General features: G+C 47.2%; 3 protein-coding genes across 3 annotated transcripts; 1 reads left to right on the forward strand and 2 right to left on the reverse strand.

Annotated features, from left to right (window-relative positions):
- Positions 1-4,743: 4,743 nt before the first annotated feature.
- LOC128274084 (protein bicaudal D) lies at positions 4,744-9,761 on the forward strand. Its single transcript, XM_053012170.1, has 10 exons — positions 4,744-5,465; positions 6,888-7,253; positions 7,321-7,458; positions 7,535-7,679; positions 7,766-8,074; positions 8,144-8,337; positions 8,400-8,611; positions 8,676-9,157; positions 9,240-9,414; positions 9,488-9,761. Exons 1-10 carry the CDS (start codon positions 5,262-5,264, stop codon positions 9,645-9,647), a joined length of 2,385 nt encoding a protein of 794 aa, XP_052868130.1. The 5' UTR covers positions 4,744-5,261; the 3' UTR covers positions 9,648-9,761.
- Positions 9,762-13,507: 3,746 nt separating this feature from the next.
- Positions 13,508-15,360, reverse strand: LOC128274085 (acetylcholine receptor subunit alpha-type deg-3-like). Its single transcript, XM_053012171.1, has 6 exons — positions 15,215-15,360; positions 14,963-15,135; positions 14,853-14,900; positions 14,668-14,783; positions 14,238-14,605; positions 13,508-14,157 (listed from the first exon to the last, which is right to left on the reverse strand). Exons 1-6 carry the CDS (start codon positions 15,270-15,272, stop codon positions 13,598-13,600), a joined length of 1,323 nt encoding a protein of 440 aa, XP_052868131.1. The 5' UTR covers positions 15,273-15,360; the 3' UTR covers positions 13,508-13,597.
- A 1,251-nt stretch (positions 15,361-16,611) lies between these two features.
- Positions 16,612-19,637, reverse strand: LOC128272234 (transmembrane protein 62-like). Its single transcript, XM_053010006.1, has 4 exons — positions 19,279-19,637; positions 17,987-19,211; positions 17,620-17,923; positions 16,612-17,536 (listed from the first exon to the last, which is right to left on the reverse strand). The coding sequence occupies exons 1-4, from the start codon at positions 19,477-19,479 to the stop codon at positions 17,257-17,259; spliced, it is 2,010 nt and encodes a 669-aa protein (XP_052865966.1). The 5' UTR covers positions 19,480-19,637; the 3' UTR covers positions 16,612-17,256.
- Between the last annotated feature and the right edge of the window lie 132 nt (positions 19,638-19,769).

Here is a 19,769-nt window from a genome sequence, read left to right on the forward strand (position 1 = left end):
ACGCAAGACACTATCTTCATTAGTTAAACTAAACAATCTGTTACGTTACGACGCGACCACACGGCACCCGATGGATTCGAGTCCGAGTGATCCGAAACGAACATGTGCGGAAGATGCACAAAGAATCATACAGAACCGCAGGACAGCTAGTATTCCTTATTTGGAAGTTGTTTCGCTCGCCGTTCGATCGCTTACACTGATCAATGACGTCTCCGCTCGTAAAACACACGTAACCGGTAAATTAATTGCTCCTGCCTTCTGCCAAAAGCAACCATTGGAAAACATTGAACTTTACACAACACGCAAAAAGCATACAGCTGCTATAGCAGCTTCAGAGTGGGAAAGTACCCGCTGGAAACCAAGGCAACAAAAATACGACAAACGGTAGGGGACAATGCTTTGTTTACTGGTTTACTGCGTTCTGATGCGTTCCTGAACGTCGTCCGGATTGTTGCATATCCGACAGACTTTACGGACAATCTCAAATACATTGCTTCCATCCACTAAACCCAAACCACCACCCCAAAGGATTGAGAATTGATCGTTTTTACCATCAGCAGCAAGAACTTATTTATTTTCCCCAAGCAAAACAAATTAAATGCTTGTGGATCGCACGTTTATACTCGCGAGTTGTGGGTCGCTCACGTTTATACTTGCGGCTTGGGGTGACAGATGTGAGTTGTTTTCAAAATGAACGTTGAATAGTTGGGCTTATTATTTTATCACGCTTTCATCATGATTCGAAATCGTGTTCGTAGGTCAGCAAACAGTTCCACTGGAGTTCCTCAATCTGGGAAATGAAGACAAAACTCTATTGAGTTAAAATAAATCCATCCCCCACAAGTGCATTTACGGTTATCGGGAGTTAAGTGATCTTAAGTTTTCGTTCAAATTGACCAGCGTTTGTTGGAGAAAGTGCCATCGGTTAGGTCACAATCCTTTGCAGGAGAACGTACCTTAGCGGTTGCGGTGCTGCGGAAAGGTGTGGACCATTGGTAGAAAAGATATCACAGCATCCATCGTCAAAACGCTAAGAAAACCACCGGTCGGGTGTTGCCGTCGAATTCAGAACGAAATTCCGCACAGTTGTAGTAATGCCATCCGTAAATATGTGGGCTGCAAATGGACACTGCTGCTGCACTGAAGGATGATGGGCTACGGCTTCACGGTCTAGAAATGCCGTAGACACCATCTGCATCCTCCAGGTTGCTGGCAACGTCGAACCTCCAGGTTGCTGGCAACGTCACGCAGACACTGCTTTATCCCGTCCTCTGCAATGAAAGGTGGCAAATGTGTTGAAGCTCTCTTGGTAATATATTAGTTTCGGTCAGTTTAACTAACCTATCCCACGGTGCCAGTACTCCCCGGTACTATCCATAGGCTGCGTGGGAACGGGAGTCGTAGGCAAGGAAAACACCGTTGTGTTGTCGAGAAGGATCCCCCGTATCACTCCTCTAAAAACACCCATGACTTCGTTGATCCACTCCCGGCTGTTTGGGTATTTTTGCCCAATTTGCTCGATCTGCATAACGATCGAGCGAATGGCATTCCGGGCTTCTTCTTCGAGAGCCTGCCATTGGACACGATCTCTCTGGAGCAACGGCGTGTTGCGATCGACGTTGCAGATAGCTGGAGCCTGATGAACGAGATGGAAACGATGCATCTGCAAGGACAACATTACACTATTAACACCATCAAGTAAGTAATCACCTCACCCTATGCTTACGATTGTTTATTTCTTCTGGTCGATACTAGTTGTGTAACGATTGTCCGGATCTGATGACGTTACTGAGCAATCTGCCGAGAGTATCTGCCGGAGCCGGAGCACATTGGGAGAGACAAACACATTATTAAGCGCACCACGAAGTAAGGTTATGCTCCCTCAATAGCTACCAGAATGTGTGCTGAAATGTACTATTTACTTAGTTCTATTTACCTAGTTTAGTACTTATTTATGCTCTTTGGTTGACCGCTAAGAAATCTCGGCACCGTGGCTTCCGAATGTACTGCCGGATTACACAAATGCATGATTAACCCCATTACGCAGACGCAGATTATTACGCTGTTTCCGCACTTATTGGCTACCAGGATGGCAAATCACTTACGATATTGGAGTTGATTCTACTGTGAATGATTTAGTTATCGATTTTGTCCTGATCAAACTCGGAAAAATCTGTTTGCAATGAAAAGAACGTTTTCACTTTCACGTGCACACAGATTAGAAATGGAAATGGACAGCAAACTGGCAGCATTTTAATAAAAAAAAAACTACAACAACAACGATTTCCAACCAGGTCCAGAGACAATCGAAAATGTACTCAAAGTTTGGTGGGCTTTTGGGTTTGGGCGAGATTGTTTTTCACAAAAAAGGATTCATGAAATTATATGTTTTATGTGCACCTTTTTTGAGTGGCAGCATACTGACAGCATTTAGTCCAGTTTTGTCACATACACATACACAAATTTCTTATTCCACAATTTTAATATGTTAAAGAAATGTGTTAAGTGTGACATTTGTATCACAGAAGAAGAAAAGTTATTTGCAAAATTGTTAAAAGTGAGGTTGAGGTAGGTAATTGTAATAACTTTTTCTTCTAACTAAAAGTAGTTTGCATATCCGGGTACAAATGGCCGTCTTAGGCTTGAGCCCTAGCCGCCATAAGATTCACCGCAAGATTCTGCAATTCGTCCGGTTTCGGTGCCGCGCGTTGTCCGGTGATCGTTCCGGCCGGAGAACCATGTTCGTGGCCAGGGTTAGCTCCTGGGATTTTGGCCATCCTCATTACTCCATAACGCTTGAAGTCGATGAAGAGATGATGTATCTCGACGTTTAACTTACTTCCTCGTTGTAGGATATTTTCGGTAGGATTACGGTTGCGTATGAATTCGCAATCTCCAGCCCCGGTTACCGTCTCGGCATGCAGCTGCAGCAACAGTGTTCTGGCTAGCCCCTTATAAGATGTATTGAGAAGACAGATCCAAATCCGTAGTTTTCGCACAGCATTTTATCCCCTTTTTAAGGATGGCGACGGTCGCCTCCAATGTTGGTAGCTGTTCTTCTCTCCAGGGTTTGCTGACCACCTGGCATTACTTTCACCAGTTTCAGCTATGTCTCAGAAGCTACGTTGTCTGGTTCCGGTTCCGGTCCTGCTGCCTTGTTCCTCCTGAGCTGTTGAATGATGGCATCCGCGACCTCTTCGATCGTCGGTTCCCGTCATCATCAGTGAAACTGTAGTGTAGATCCCGGTCCTAGTTTCATTTGCGCAATCGTTTGACAGTGTGCCAAAGTGTTCCTTATAGCGGCAAGAACTTCCATTTCTGATGATCCATCACGATGATGAAACGATCGTGCCAGGCGTGCTCGTAGAGCTGCTACGACTAGGTCCGAGTCTATATTATGGATGTGGTATTAATCACATCCTGCCTGCAGCTAATCAGGAAGTCGATCTGGTTGTCCGGAAGAGTTATTCGGGTGCTGCGTTTGCGTTTGAGCTTGAAGAAAGTACTTTTCACCACCACGCGCCTTTCACCACCGTTCTGACGCTGAATTAAGAAAGGCTAGAACCCAATGTTGGTATTTTTGGGCCACTAAGAAAGTACCAACTTTAATCCTCGTCAGTCCGGCATGTGCCAATTCTCATGTTCTTAGTCTTTTCCCTTTCGTTGCCGTTAGTCCAGTAGGTATTACATTTTGGTTCAGTTTGCTACTATGGTCTGGTATGACCATGAGGGTTAGGTTCCATACTGGGATTTATTCCAGCTGGGTGCCCACTTCGAAACAATTGTACTAACTTATTCATTTTATTTTCATTTCAGCGTTATACCCCATGAGGAGCCGCGACGAGCCCTGTGAAGATGTGACCTGTGAATCGGAAGCTGTAGGAGCGTCACAGGACACTGACTGGTCCACTGACACTTCCAGTGAAACTGATGAGCCTGAGCCTTGGGAAGTCGTCGATGACGATGCCGAATTTGATTGTTTAAAACTGCCACAGGGAGGAGATCTGCATCTGCAGGAGCAGAATAACCTTGATCTAGAACAGAAACGACGAGATCTGCAGGAGCAGATAATAGTCCTAGAGGAAAAGGTACGAGACCTGGAGCAAAAAGAACTAGATCTTGCACAAATTGACGATCAGCTAAAGCAAAAGAACTAAGCGGAAAAACTGTATTAGATTTAAACAGTTTGATGAACAAATGAAGAGAATTATTACTTATTCCTTCAACAAATGCAAAAAAAAGGAACTCAACAGTCTGAAGGAGCAGGAACAGGAATAGAAACAAGAGCAGGATTACATCAATTGCGAAAGAGTAAGTGTTCAGCTTCTATCTGCTTTGAAGGTGTATAAATGTCCTTTTGGTCTCTTACAGAGAATCCAGAGAAGAACTAGTGGCAGAAGAAATCTTACAATCACAAACAAGAAGAAGGAAAAGCTAACTAAATAAGAAAAAGGAAAGAAATCAATGTGTCAGCGAAAATCTTTGTCGTGAATAAACTCACTCACTGGGCACCGAGAGCCTGGCGTACACAACCACTGGGCAGCGCCAACATGTCGAGCAATTTAATGATGTCACGGGCAGAAAAGAAAACTCTTTCTCCGTGGCCGAAGTGGCAGTAAATACTTGAAATTCGTCCACACTGCACACGGGTGGCGGTGGCCAGAAAGGAGATCCGATCCGGCAAGAGCCGTGCTTGCGAGGCACGTTTGGCACGGGACAGGCCAAAAAAGAAATTGAGGTGTTTTTGTGCAAGGTTTTTTTGTTAACAAAAATACACTCGTTCGTGCTGAGAAAGAAACCTGTCCCTCGATTGCGTGCACTGTTGCTGGTGGTGTTTCGTTTTCTGTGTTTTTGCCGCTTCAGTTCACCGTTTCCGATGTGGCGAGTGGAAATAGTGAAGAGAACCGACAAATGTCACCACCCAAAGGTCTGAGGTGGCACGAGGCGGATATTGCACCTCTCCTAGCCCACGGGTAGGGCAGAGGAAGAGCGTGGCGAGGGGAGCTCCTCTGGACCGTGTCCGCTACCAGAACGCATCGAGCATTCCGTGGCAGCACAGGGAGATTCCTTTGCGTAACTTTCGCATACCGTTCGACGACGTCGGTGATCTCAGGCCTCAGCGGTTTGAGTGTTCTTGACCAAAAAAAAGAAAAGGATTACTAAACACCTGCACAGCTCCGTGGCGTTGCGTGTTCGAGGAGTGAAATTTGCTACCGGGAAAAGGAGCGAAACGACACACGCAGATAAAAGCCGAAGCAAAAATGGCAACAGCACCGGAGATGGAAAGTTTGCGGTCCGAAATCGAGCGGCTGACGCGGGAGCTCGATCAGGCCAGCAGTGAAAACATTCAATCGGCTCAGTACGGGCTGGTGTTGCTCGAGGAGAAACAGAATCTGCAAGCCAAATGCGAAGAACTGGAATCAATGTACGATCACACCAAGCACGAGCTCGACATTACACAAGAGGTAAGCGTCACGATGCAAACTCGATGGAGAAGACAAAAAACACCGGAACGAAGGCATGTCCGGGGAAAACGCGTTTGACACGGCGCGTTATCGCGCTAACAGGTGTGCCGCGTTTCCTCCCGGAGGGCAGAAGAGAAGCGAAAACACACGCAATTGCCACGCAATCGTGGCTCTGCACAATTATAACAATCGGCTGATTCATCACCGGGGCACACATTTTGGTCTCGTTTCGTTACGTTTCATTTCACATCCCTCCTCGGCCAGCCGGCCAGCCGAGAGACCGGCGGTGGCGGGTAATGGATGAAATTTTCATCGATGTGTTTAACGAATACGATGGCCAGCTCCTTTTGATGCAGCCGATTACGTTCTGTTTTTTGTTGATATTTTTCTGTTTAAGATAAGTTTTGAAATGTGGTCGAAATATTTTTGCGGCTCATGTTCCGGAACGGAGATTATAGAATACCGGGAATGGAATTCCGGGCGGCTGGTTCTTGCTATTTGAATATCACGCCATCGTTAGTCGCCAATACAACTTTTTAATTGGGTAATCTTTCAATTGGACTAGGATGGTCGAAATGGCACAGAATTTTGTTCTCTGCCCAGTCGAAGAAGGAACGGCCCATGATGAATGAATGGAAAGCCCAATTATGCTGACATTTCCACTTCCGTCTGCACCACGTTCTTTCCTGCCAACTGACCGATGACGACCACCGGAACGGTTTTCCTCAGCCTTCCTCGATTGCTTTCCAATTAGAGCAAAAGTGTGCTCGAAACTGTGTCCACTGTGTGTTCTGCAGGGCCGCCGGCCTCTGGTCAGTTTCATACTGGCCGCGCAAATAGTATCACAAATAATTGCTTTCCTTCCTATCCGTCGCTGGCCTGGCCGTCGCCGTTATCGGCGTCGACAAACGGGTGGTGGAACTACCACGACGAAAGCTCGATATTCGTTAAAATTTCCCCGGCAAGAAAGTGTAGCAGCCACGACATGCCGTTGGCGAACACGGAGCAACGAGAAGAAGGGTACAATGTGCAACATGGTAGCGGTATCGTTGTGGTTGAATAGTTTAGTTTTTTTTTCTTTGGCTTCGTTTCTGTTATTTCTTTCATTTTCCCCCCGGTTTCATTTTGCTTCGTGTCGATGCGCGCACACACAAGTACGGTGGCCATAAACCGGCACACCGGCCCCCCGATTTTAGTGCATCTGAAAATTTACAAAAAACGGAATGCATCTTCAAATTGCGCCACTTGGCAGTTGCGAAGGACACAGTCATCAGCACCAGTAAAAGCCGCTGGGGAATGCATGGGTAAAGTGATCGACTGTTGCGTGATTACTTAGCCGATTGCTTATTTTAATGCTGTAAAAGGATCACGATTGTTACGTGCCGAATAAATAAAAATGGAACTCGATTGTATCTCCTTTAGGCACTGCAAAAGTTCCAAAAAACTCAACAAGTGACCACCAAGTCAGGCATCGAGCAGGAAGATGCACTCCTCAACGAGTCGGCGGCGATGGAAATTTCGCTCAACCAACAGATTGTGGAGCTGGAAAACGAAACGAAGCAGTTGCGCCACGAGCTGGACAGGGTCACCAGCGAGCGGGATCGTATGCTGCAGGAAAATGCCGAAATCGGACGCGACAAGTCCGGCACCGAGGCGGAACGGGCCCGCCTGAAAGCCGAACTGAAGGACATGAAGTACCGAGAGGCACGCATGTTGGCCGACTACTCGGAGCTCGAGGAAGAAAACATTTCCCTCCAGAAGCAAGTGTCCAACTTGCGCAGTTCGCAGGTAGGCCCCTTTTTTAACATCGCAGTAACCATGTCTCCATAAATCATCCACTTACTTTTTGCCCCAGGTGGAGTTTGAAGGAGCGAAGCATGAAATCCGAAGGCTTTCGGAAGAAATTGAGCTGCTGAACTCACAGGTGGAAGAGCTTGCTAGTCTTAAGAAAATTGCCGAGAAGCAGATGGAAGACGCCTTGACTGCGTTGCAAGTGAGTACTGAGCTGGGCAAACCATTTGGCCAGCGGTGACATTTGCTAACCGAACACACCGATTGCCGGATTTCAGGTGGAGCGAGAAAATAAATACGCTTTGAAGAAGGAGCTCGATACACATATCAATCGTGAATCAATGTACAATATCAGTAATCTGGCATATAGTATACGTGGCATGGAAGAAAGCGCCCTCAACAGCAGTGACTGCGAAGAAGAAATTCCCGCGCTACGGTAGGCTCCAAACTTCTCTGCATCCCAGAAACAATAACTTTAAACACGGATGCTTTTGGTTCTCCCCGCAGTGACTCTACCCTCAAACGGCTCGAGGCGTCGCTGGAAGCGGAAACAGCAGACCTGAAGTCACCGGATGGCACGAAAGTGGATCTATTCTCCGAGATTCATCTAAACGAGTTGAAGAAGCTGGAGAAACAGCTCGAAACGATGGAGAACGAAAAGCTCTGCTTGACTGCCAACCTGCGCGATGCCCAGCAAAACCTCGACAAGAGCCAGAACGATCTGCAGAACTTTATGGCCAAACTGATGCTGATGGCAGCCCACGTCGACGCCCTCCACAATCTCAAGAAGCAGATTCAGATCGAGGAAAACATTACCGGTAAGTAACCGTCAGGTGCTGGTCTTTTCGCGTGGTCTGATTACAATCTTCGTTCCGCTATTCACACAGCTGTGCCCAACAACAAAGACAAGGAGATGAACGAAAAGCTAAACGAGGCGATCATGAAGTACTCGAGTTGGTTCACGTTGAGTGCGAAGGAAATCGACACTCTACGGACCGATCTGGCCGAGCTGCAGAAAGGGCTTAACTGTTCCGATGCGATGGCCGTGTTGCGTAACGAAGTTACGAACCTGAAGAACAAGGTAGGAATGCGACGCCCAATCGATCGACCGATGATTTGATGCATTTGTTTCCGTTTCTGTAGCTTTTATCGGTGGAACACAAATCTCTCGACCTACACAGTGACATCCAGGTGCTAACGGCCCTTTCTCAGACGGCTGGCCAAAGTTTGAGCACGACGCGCAGCAATTTGGTTACACTAAGTGACGATCTTGCTCAGCTCTACCATCTGGTGTGCACGGTCAATGGTGAAACCCCCAATCGCGTGCTGCTCGATCACAAGAACGATGATCTTAGGTACGAACGGAGCAAAAAAATATCTTATCCGCGTGGTGCTCATTCGAAGTTACTACCTTTGCAGCTTCGAAAACGATTCACTGACGGCAATTCAGTCGCAGCTCAAGTCCGACATTCTCACCTCGAAGCCGCACGTGTTCGAGGATCTGCAGGCACTGAGCGATGCGGTCGAAATCCGCAAGTACGTCGACACGGTCAGCGACCAAATCCGGTACCTCAAGACGGCGGTCGAACACACGATCGAGCTGAACAAGGACAAGGTGGTGACGGATTCGTCCGTCGTGTCCTCCGGCGATGCCAAAGAGGCAAAAGAAGAGATCGCCGATCTGCACGAACAAATCATCAAGCTGCGCAGCCTGCTGTCGACGAAGCGGGAACAGATTGCCACGCTGCGCACGGTGCTCAAGTCGAACAAGAATACCGCCGAGGTGGCTCTGACCAACCTGAAGTCGAAGTACGAGAACGAGAAGCTCGTGGTCAGCGACACAATGTCGAAGCTGCGAAACGAGCTGCGTATCCTGAAGGAGGATGCCGCCACATTCTCGAGTATGTTACCGTTGGGAAAGGCAAACCCGCTGTTCATCAGGACTGACGTGTTATCTCTCTGTTTTTTATGCCCAACGTCAAGGTCTCCGAGCAATGTTTGCCGCTCGCTGTGAGGAGTACGTAACGCAGGTGGACGAACTCACCCACCAGTTGTCGGCCGCCGAGGAAGAGAAAAAGACTCTCAACCAACTGCTGCGGTTGGCAGTGCAACAGAAGCTGGGATTAACGCAGAAGCTCGAAGAACTCGAGATGGACCGGTACCGACCATCCATACGACAGCACGGCGAGCCCATCTTCCTAATACGATTCCTTATTACCACCATTTTACAGTGAAATGCGTCACGTACGCCGACCGGCCGTATCGCAGCGCGGTGGTGGAGGCGGAGGTGGCACCGGCGGAGGTAAGTCGGCCTTTTCACGTGGGCAACCGGCCCGCAACAGTCTGCAAAACCCGAACAACAGCAACAATCCGAACCAGGCGTTCTTCTAACATAAGGTGAGCGTGCAGCGCAAAATTCTGGCTTTCCTCCATACGCTCTTGAAGCTGTAAACGGGAGAGCACGGGCAGTGAACCGCGACCGTGAACGAATCTGTTGAACTAAACTGACAAAAAATCTTGCTACGCTCGGTATCCACCATGTCACCGTCGATCTCGCGTTGTTGTTTGGCGCTGTTGGTACCAAGTACTGTTACCGACCAACAATGAGGCGATCTTTGTGTGCTTCTAAAATGGGGCACTTCCTGTGTACAATAGCGGTGGCTAATGATCGCTACGAACAAGAGATCATGAGATGAAAAGAATTGAGCACACAAGCACAGGTAAAAGAGGTTGCTGAACTCAATTAAAATGGTATAAGTGCTGGTTAGAATGATGAAAAGAAGTGAAGAGAGGAAACAACAATACAAATATTGCATAAAATGTATGTATCCATCCATGAACGAAACGAACGAGGTAGAATAGATGCAATATACAACTCGTTATAAAACGTACTGAGCAGCAGCGTCCGATGCAGCATAGACCACATATTATATCCCGGGTGTATACACGATATACGCAGCGGACGCCATTATGGTTGATATATTTATTTGCACCGACTAAAGTCTGTGCCGATGGCAGCACCAGCATCCGTTTCTCATGGGAATGCGTGCAAAGTGAACGAATATGCGACTGATTCGAGACAAGCAAAAGCAGCTTATAATAAGTGGTAAATTATTGACTATTAAGCACGATTACTAAAAGGACTGTCATCATCATCGGTTGTGGGTCTAAGAAGACAGAATGGGACTAATAATCAACACCACCGGCAGCCCGCAGCCAGAGTAAGCAAATTGTGCGAAAACAGGAAACCTTTCTCAATCTAACAATGCGATCAGCTGGCTACCGGTGTGGATTCGCGTGGAGTAGTTCTTTTTGTGGATTACTTTTCGTTTCTTCCTTTCAACAATACCTGTGCGAGGCGAAAAATGCAACTTTGGACCAACCTAGTACCACAGTACTAACTTTTCCGTTTCTGGTACAGCTTTAGAATGGAAAGCTTGGAAGGTGAACCATGGAAAGTGAATGGAAAATAATGATAATATGTAGCATTGCACAATTATTGAGGATACGTCCTTTCCGTGTCTATGTGCGCTCTAGAGCATACCACTCACATTGGAGCTGGTAAAGCTGGTGGCAAAACCTTATGCCTGCAAACTACTTTATCATCTGTAGTAGATCGCAAAAGCCGATCCTTGATCAGGCCGATGCCTGGCTAGCCAACATTATTTAGCACTAACCTAGGAATTAGCGTATGCACTACGTAGCTGATTTTGGGTGTTACAAAACAGTCTAGCCGCGGAAAGAAAGGAAGGTTTGTTGCGATTCGTCCTTAAACTTAGTTCAGTCAATCAGTCCCGTTTGGTCTTCCTTTAGTTGTTAGAGAAATACAAGGTCATTGAATCGATAGCGGAAAACGATAGCAATTGCACTGGTACGTACCACTCAACCTAACCCGATAGAGACGATTGCAACGATACTGCAACGTAATACTTATCTGTCCAAATGTAGTCCAATTAAGGATGTATATAAGTTGTGGTGTCCTTTTCGGTTATGGCCATGCTCCGTACTGAACTACACTGCAACGTAAATTAAAGCAAAAAAAAGAAAGATGGAACTGTAATGTCCACGGATACGTGCATCAAACTTCCGTCAATGTGAAGCAACCACTAGAGGCAAGAAATGTGGTAATAAAATACGTTGTACTTTATGGTAACACTTTCGTACAAGCATGAGCCCGTGGCAATAGTTTGCCCACCATACCCTCTCGGAACATTAAACAAATCATCTAATCGTCCAAAATTACCTAGTAAAAAGTGTTACATACGTTATTCGGTCCGTTTCGGCAGTGTTTTTGGAACAAACAAACAATCTGAAGGAAAAAAAGGGGCGCAAAAGATTAAACATCACTGCAAGTGTAACGCCGGAACAGCGTTCTTTTCGTAGTCCATCTAGGCGTAATCTAACTAGATCCCTAGAACCAGTAACGAAGAGGATCGCATCACAAGAACCGGCAGACAAGCCCATGCCAATACACGTCCGGCATGCGTCCCTGTAAATTTCTCGTGCAAACGGGAAGTAGATGAAACGAAATTTAAAAATAAATTATGAAAATCTACCGAGCCATATATTTATTGTAAAAAAAGCAACAAAACAAAGGTAATAGAGCAAAAGCACTTCGAGAACAGGAATATAAAGCTAATAATTATTATATTAATAGCAATGTTTAAGCAAAATATTTGGAACAACCCAAACGACAATGCAGGAATGAACCGTTTTTGAACCGACGTAAAATGCAATCGGGAACTCACCTTAGGATGCAGGAGAAACAAAATGAAACGTGAAAAATTAAACAATTCGTAGAGAGTAACGAATAACTTACTAGGCACGTACCGGTATCAGGTACGATCGAAGTAACAATATTAACTCTAATATTATTAATAATTAATCACCGTCCCTTTTTTGAAACGAAGAAATTTAAGAGATGACTCTAACGAGTGTAACTATTAACTATACGAACGAAAGTATGCGGTCGTTAAAACTTGTTTTGTACTTACACGGTTCGAAGCGAGCGCCTATCGCCAACGGATAATGGTGCAATTTTTGAAGAACGAGCACACGCTAGGGCGACAGCAAGGAAACGAACGTATCTATTAGTCTTCTCGTGCCTGCGTTTTTGCATGTTATTGGAATTGGTTTTCTCAGAATGCTTTCCAAAGAATTCGATTCATATCAAATGCGTTTCGACGTTCGCATAAATTGTTTTCTTTTGTTAACGTAACGTAGTTAAAACCTTGCTTGTCTAATGTTTTCATTCAAGTGGTTTTGTGGCAAAGAAACATTGTTTTTGTTGAGTTTGCGAAAGTATGGTAATCCCATTCGGTACGTAGTATGTTAGCTATCGCTTATCGTCGATTACCGTATGAAGTTAATCTAACCTAAATTGCCGGCTACCGAATGATATCGAGAAACTCCTCCACAGCACTGAACGATTCAAACCAGAAATAGGCATAGCATTTCCTCCAACGTTTCGTACCAACTAGTGATCAGCCAGCAGTTAGAAGCACAAAATTAATAAGATACAGAAAGACTTCAATAACCAAGCGTAGTGTTCCGAAACTCGTAGATTCCCTAGCAACAGAGCGATTGAACTATTGAAATTATTCCTTCCTTCGTTCCGTTCCGCGTTCCGAACTCAAGAATAATGATCACTCAAGGCGAGGCGTGTACTCGCGTTTAGTAGCCGTAGGATATCAGACATTAAGTAATGGATAGTGTGCATTAATAGGCAGCGTAGTGAGTGTAGCAAAGCAAATGGGGTTTAAACATCAACTACCATTCAAACAATCTTATTCCCTCCTAGCGTAGCGTAGTTTATACATATTTATCGTTCACGTTACTCCTGTCAAGAGCGTATCCCCCGTCGGAGCGCGCACCATTGGACCCAGCCTAGGCATCCGATAGGAACTACGATCGAGACGACGAAACCAACCCGATTAGGTGGCAAATGTTTCGGTGCAAATGGAAACACTAGAGTCATGAAACATTTATGTCCAACTTTTGAGTGTTTTGCAATGTTTGAATGTTCATTTGTTTTCGTTGGGAAGCTAGAAACCATAAAAAACTGGCCATACTGGCACAAAATATGCTGGGCTGTCTTTTCTTTGCTCTTTTGTTGGTAGATTTCAGACTTCATTACGTGTGCCTAATGGAGACTGTAGGTGCTAAGGGCAGCTTGAAGTCAGATCGCTGAAAGATCACCTGAAAAGCTCTCTCTCTCTACTCCTGTACAAATTAATCTCGTGGTTTGTGGGTATTTTCTTGCCGTACGTTTATTCGTCGATTTAATCTACATGGGAAATGGATGTCTCATCCACTGAACACAGAGTGCACGCGGCGAACCACTAGAACGCATACACGCCGAACAGAATAAAATAGGCAGTGAGCATGGCACAGAAGAGGATCCGATCGCACGGTTGCACTATTTCACTCCACTCTACGTAGCAACCGTCTCCATTGGCCGCCGGTTCGTCACTATCGTCCTCACCAGCGTGCGGCGGTGCGTGAGTGGGCTCGTGATGGCCATCTTCCCAGTCGCTTGAAAGTTCTCCCTGCTTGCTGCTTTCGTTGAGGTAACCGATCGCTAGGAACGCACCGAGTGGTCGGTTTTTTCGCAGCACACTCACAAACTGGCCCAACCCTTGCTGCGGTGCTCCATGGGGACCGTGTGATCCGTCGCTCTGTGCCCGAACGTAGTAGGTCCAGGCGAGGACCAGAAGCCCGAACAGGAACGTGCCGAGTAGAAGATGTGCCAACGATAGGACCGGCTTCATCTTCACCATGCCGTACCAATAGAGTAGCACCAGGAAGAGCGTTTGCAGCACCGTGGTCAGTATGATGGTGATAGTCCGAGCGGTAGAATCGATCCGCAGCCAGGGTATGACGAGATTCAACAGACTGAGGACTGTTGAGGAAAACAAAACCGTAACCGAAAAATTAATCGAATATGACGAAGTCGTCCTATAGACTGAGTCTGCGACTGACCAACAATCAGCATTAGAAACACGACGAGGTGCGAACCGATCAGCCGCTCGATCACGATGTCCATGCGAAACTCGGGACTCATCGTGCTGTTAACAGTGGCCATCTGGAAGGACGTTATCTTGTATGGCAGCAACGGGTAGCTGGGGTACGACAGCCGGCGCTGGAAGTGGAACAACGACAGCTGGTTGGTGTCGTACTCCGCGGAGTAGATGCGAAGGGTGCATATCTTTGTATCGAACGCCCAGTAGCGCGCTTCGGTGTAACAGTCCACCGCGAACGTACAAAGGACGGTGTAGATCACTTCGCCGTCGTAGCTGAGATGGCACTTGACGCGGGAACACGTATGTGTGCTCTGGATTCGAGGAGATCTAGAAAAGTCAGGAGAAGAGTTTACATGATCCGCAATGGACAAGGAACACCGAACGGGTACTTTTGAAATGATTTGGCCGCAAACGTTGGCGTCCAGAGATCGTGCTCTGACACGTTGATGGTCTCGATGTTGTGGCTCGATCGTTTGTTCCAGTGCAAAAAAGCGTCGTACCATTGCTGCAAGAGAGAAAAGAGGTTGTGCGTTTCGGAGGCATATGGGAAAACCGACCCGATCACACCACATACCATGAGTAGTTCCAATGTGACCTCCAGCTTCGCATCATCGTTACGAACCTACGGAGAGTAAACGGAGTGTCACGCTCTGTTGCTAACCAAAGACCAAGAGGTGCCCTTACTCGCTCCACGTTGATCACTTCCGCTCCGATGTACATCGCAAGGCGATCCTGCTGGTACTTAACGGGCCGGTAGCGCGGATTGTAGCTTGTGCCACAAAACAGAGCGCTCTTCAGTGCCGCCTCGGTGCTGTTGATATCCATCTGGCTCACGCACTGGAAGGGCTTCGGAAGCTCTAGGTAACGGTTCCATAAGGGTTAGCGCGATCGTGACTTCCATGAAATACGCTTGGAATGCCCTTCCGGCGATCTTACCAGCAGCCACCGTACCAACCGTCAACACCATAACTAAGCCCTTCCATGTGGCGTACATTTTACGGAACTTCCACTATGTGGCACCTTCGATGCACTCTCTAACGGCCGGACCTGAGCCGGTGCGCAAAGTTTCTAAACTGGATGCAGTGCGCAACGCCACTCGCTAGACTGGACTAGCCCTGCACTATGCGGTGCAGCTAGTGAAACTGCATCATCAATCAGCACATTACGGGAATTAGTGAGCTGGATGATGTTGGATAATACTAGCGACAGTGGCTAATAAATGCACTTGAAGCACGTGAAGTCGCAGTGGGACAGGGGGCAGATCCCGTCGTAGTGCCGGCACGGTTGGTCCGGGGCCCGCTAGAACACTAGCGGCTGCTGCTGCTACTTCGTGATGCTCCTCCACTCAACGTGCGTGTGCAATCATCATAAATTGGAGCGGAGACAGATGGTTACACAGTAAGAAGAGCAACGGAATTACACGCCAACACAAAGGAACGGCAGCATATTACGCCAGCAATGATTCAACGTGAGCGACAGTTTATGTACAGCTAAATACAATTTGATTATTTTTTCTTTTGCCATCCGAAATCTTGGCCACAGCGGTGGAGTTCTGTTCCGTTCTCTTTTAATGTTCAAGCTGATGACCATGGGAAGGTTTTAAATTTTCCTAAAAGCGATCATGCGCGATCATAATTGTTCTAAAGGCATTTATGACTTATCAATTCCGACAATAAGATACACAAAATATAGATAAATTTACAATACTAGAATATTTTGTTTGGAGCTTTGCAACCAAGTTGGATTGATGGTTCGATTTCCGATAAGGTCCTTAGCGTTACTACAGATGTAAGGATGCGAAAGAGCCGATTCGATTGGCTTTTGGATCCGGGTTAAAAAGCCGTATCGACACAGCAACTGTAAACAAACATTAATTGATTGATTGATATGATCACTCCGATCTGGGTGAGGGTTTACATTCAACATAGTTCGTGAAAAATTATGCTCAATCGTTTTGCAAAGGCGTTTAGTAATGAGTTCCCCTTTAGGTCGAAAGCTCTTTTTACGACCGAGTAATGCTCATTCGTCATACAGGCTTCAGTCGCGACAAACGCATTTGCTTGTCACATTCATTAGGTCGTGGGCGATTGTGCTTTGTTTTACAACTGAACCCTTAATAGGCCTCATATTTTGCTTCACTTTGCTTCGGAGTGTTGTTTGGCGGTGCGTCAATTTCACTCTCGTTGAACATTAGAGTTGGATTAACAAACATCAACTGAGCAGCTTTCGGCAAAAGAGTGATTCAAGATGTAGTTGTTAAAAATGATTGTTAATACAAAAAGTACACACTGTGTTTTTTGTAATGAATTTATTGCTCACATCATGTCGCCGCCCAGTGTACAATACATAACAGTTATACGAAAATGTTTTAGTTTGTCAACAAAATAGCAGCCTCAGGGTAATACTTTTAATAGATATATGTTACCTATGTTACAGTGTGTTGCTCTAACGGCGTCGTATCAAACATATAGTTTCCTAATCACTTTAGTCTTTCCTACGGCCCATTCCAGCGATTTGACTAATTTTCTACCTCTCTACGTGATTGCTTCATTGGGAATCGACATAAGAACGCGACTTCACGGTGGTACAGTTGTTGCTCGATTTGCTTTGATTTTGTTTCGGTTTTTGGTACGTTTGGTCGGATAGGTTCAGTTTTGTTAACAATATCATAGTGGGTGATCTAAATACATATGAGTGTGTAGTTAGATGTTTCCTTCCTGCCCATCGAGCCCAATAAATGAGCGATGGAAATGTATGATGTAAATAGACACTTTACTAAATCTAAACCACTGCAAGATGTTGACTAGAGGGCTAAAACACACAGTCGATAAATAAAGTGTCACAGAGTGGACAGTAAACTTAAACAATTCTCAACTCAACGTGCCTGTGTGTCTGGTCGTAAAGGTAACCATTCGTTAAGCAATTTCAATGACAAAAAAATCTTTCTCTAAAATGCTCCTTGGTAATGATGTCACAGCTCATTGGGACAGCGAGGATAGTTTGGGTTCGGAAGAGGACCAAACGGTGGCGGCCGACCGAAGACACTTTTCCGGAATGTACCGCGACTGGTGCCAGAGGATCACGTTCATCACGATCGACCAGGCCCGCAGTGGCGTAATGATGAAGGCAAGCAGTCCGTATGAGTTCCAAAAGATGCCCGCCAAAATCACTTCCACCGTCATGATAAGAATGAAGGCCGCGTTCTTCCAGAGCGCCATCAGCCATCCGTAGCTCTTCTCCGTCCCGCGAGGATAGAAGCTGGCAAAAAAACAAAAGAAAACAAAATTATTTACTGACTTTAGGCAGGTGGTTGCCTTCTCTGCCTTCTCGGCCGCTCGTACCGTCGCACTACATTGTTGGCGAAAATGATGGTCAGCGGCAACTGGCACAGCATTAGCTGGAAAAAGCCATACAGATAGGTGAGTGTGCCCGGGAGAAAAGCATTGTTGACGAAAATCCCCCACACAAACACCACTCCCATGTGGCCATCGATGACTTCGCCGATAGACCAAGGCCCACAGGTAAGATACAGACAGTAGCCCACGATCGGAAACATAAGCCGATCAACCGTGGAGAGGATCCACATTTTGCGTATCCAAGCGCCACAGCAGAACGTCCGCAGCCGGGGTCTCGGTAGGGTGCCTCCTGAAAGCAAGGATCGCCCCGGTTAGCCACGAGTTTACGCGCTCCGTCCCCGGGCGAACTTACTGCGAACGAGAGTGTGCCAAACACGGAACACACACAACGGCACCAGATACACGATGAGTGCGACGCTGAAGAAGGATTGGAAAATTTGGTTCGTGTCGTACATGAGCACCAGTTTGGCCAGAAAGTCAAACCGCAAGCGCGATCCGTCCAGTGTGAACTGCTGCTCGACGACGCGACTCCGACCGTCTCCGTCCAGCACGTAGACCGACAGCTTGTGCAGGCCCCGCTTGTAGAGTGTCGGTTCCCACGGCACCACAAACAGTTCCCGGCTGGTCCGGCTACATTCCCTCCAGCTGCCACCGTCCACCTTTACCTGGCACTCGGTGATTGCGGCCGGCGAAAACACGAGTATCCGAATGTGCGTAGATTCCAGAATGGGCCCGATCGGTTCCTTGCCGGGCACATTAAATAGGGCGTCTTTGGGATTCGTCACCAGCACCACCGGCCACTGGTTGTGTTGAACGTCGACAAACGAAAAATACCCATGATCGAACGCGGCCAGCCGGTACCGCCGATTCCGCATCCAGTCTCCCAGCTCCAGCTCCAGGAAGCCTTCGTTCTGTAGCGTGTACATACGGGGGACGGCTCCACCGAGCGTATGGAAGTGACCGGCCAGATACGCGTACGCTTCCCGATACCGCCCAATCAGATTGCGAATACCGCCGGCACCCAATCCGGGCGTCAGAATGCAGGACGTGGGATAATGGCCGAACCAAACGGTGTAGTTCGTACCCAGAGCCCGCGAACGCTCGGCCAGATTGAGCAGATGCTGTGTTTCGTTGATCGACAGCATTCCGACGAAATTGAACGGTCGTTTGGGTCCCGGATCGAGGCAAGCATCGACTGCGATAAACGTGTACCGTTCGCCACCCTTCACGATCTGGTGCATGTACGAGCGCGTATGGTGTCGTCCTTGCGCAGAATAGTTCGTAAACAGATCCTGGCGCGCCTGAAGCGCGGGTACATTGAAGTTGTCATGATTGCCACGTATGTCGAGCCAAACCGTCCGATTGACCACGTTCGTGTCGCGCAGCACCTCGTGGTACCAGCGCCACTCTTGCTCGTGCTGCTTTGAACCGAGAAAGTTTGACGTTTTTGCATCGGTCAAATCACCGGAAGCGAGCACGACGGCCGGGTTTATGATGTCCACCGTGCGGTTGCAAAACTCCACCAACTGCGGCACGCGAACCGGGTCGAGGTACATACTGATGTGTATGTCCGAGATCTAAAAGGACGAACGGGGGAGGACTTCGGTTATTCGGGGCCACGTAAGCGAGAGCGCCTACATCTACCTGAAGGAACCACATCAGATGTTCCGGCCGGTCGTCAAACTTTAGACGCTTGGTGTTCCGTTGCTGGCCATCACTCGCCGCAGCGTCCAGCCGGTTGCTTAGCTGCTTATCGATCCCAATCAGACTTGCCAGGTTGGCAACGAATATGGAAAATACCACAATAAATACGATCAGCGCAATGGCGGCCGTTGTGAAGCGCATCGCGGTTCCGTTACACGCGGTTCACGGTTGGGTAATGAATCGTGAAGCGCCCAATCGGAATCACCCGACTTTCTCGATATTCACTCGCACTCGCTGTCCTTTTGACCCCGTTAAAGTCTGCGGCCAATTTTAGGCCCACATCCTGCAGATTCCGTGAATCACCGTGCGCAACACGTAGAATGGTGCGTTCTTTATCAGCCGACGAAAACGACGACGGGTTAAATTTTCTGCAATGTAATTTTCCCACCGTGTATCTGTTATGACAACATATGCTCGTCCCATCACCAACA

Source organism: Anopheles cruzii, chromosome 3 (genome assembly GCF_943734635.1).
Source record: "Anopheles cruzii chromosome 3, idAnoCruzAS_RS32_06, whole genome shotgun sequence".
In the NCBI taxonomy this organism is placed as follows: Eukaryota; Metazoa; Arthropoda; class Insecta; order Diptera; family Culicidae; genus Anopheles; species Anopheles cruzii.

Excerpts from the sequence above, each read along its gene's own strand:
- LOC128274084 (XM_053012170.1), top strand. The coding sequence starts at position 5,262 with ATGGCAACAGCACCGGAGATGGAAAGTTTGCGGTCCGAAATCGAGCGG. Across the intron at positions 8,075-8,143 it reads GATCGAGGAAAACATTACCG|CTGTGCCCAACAACAAAGAC; the intron begins GTAAGTAACCGT and ends CTATTCACACAG. Across the intron at positions 8,338-8,399 it reads TTACGAACCTGAAGAACAAG|CTTTTATCGGTGGAACACAA; the intron begins GTAGGAATGCGA and ends CCGTTTCTGTAG.
- LOC128274085 (XM_053012171.1), bottom strand. The coding sequence starts at position 15,272 with ATGTACGCCACATGGAAGGGCTTAGTTATGGTGTTGACGGTTGGTACG. Across the intron at positions 14,784-14,852 it reads TCACATTGGAACTACTCATG|CAATGGTACGACGCTTTTTT; the intron begins GTATGTGGTGTG and ends TCTCTCTTGCAG. Across the intron at positions 14,158-14,237 it reads GTTTCTAATGCTGATTGTTG|TCCTCAGTCTGTTGAATCTC; the intron begins GTCAGTCGCAGA and ends TTTCCTCAACAG.
- LOC128272234 (XM_053010006.1), bottom strand. The coding sequence starts at position 19,479 with ATGCGCTTCACAACGGCCGCCATTGCGCTGATCGTATTTATTGTGGTA. Across the intron at positions 19,212-19,278 it reads ATCTGATGTGGTTCCTTCAG|ATCTCGGACATACACATCAG; the intron begins GTAGATGTAGGC and ends TCGTCCTTTTAG. Across the intron at positions 17,537-17,619 it reads GCCAACAATGTAGTGCGACG|CTTCTATCCTCGCGGGACGG; the intron begins GTACGAGCGGCC and ends TTTTTTTGCCAG.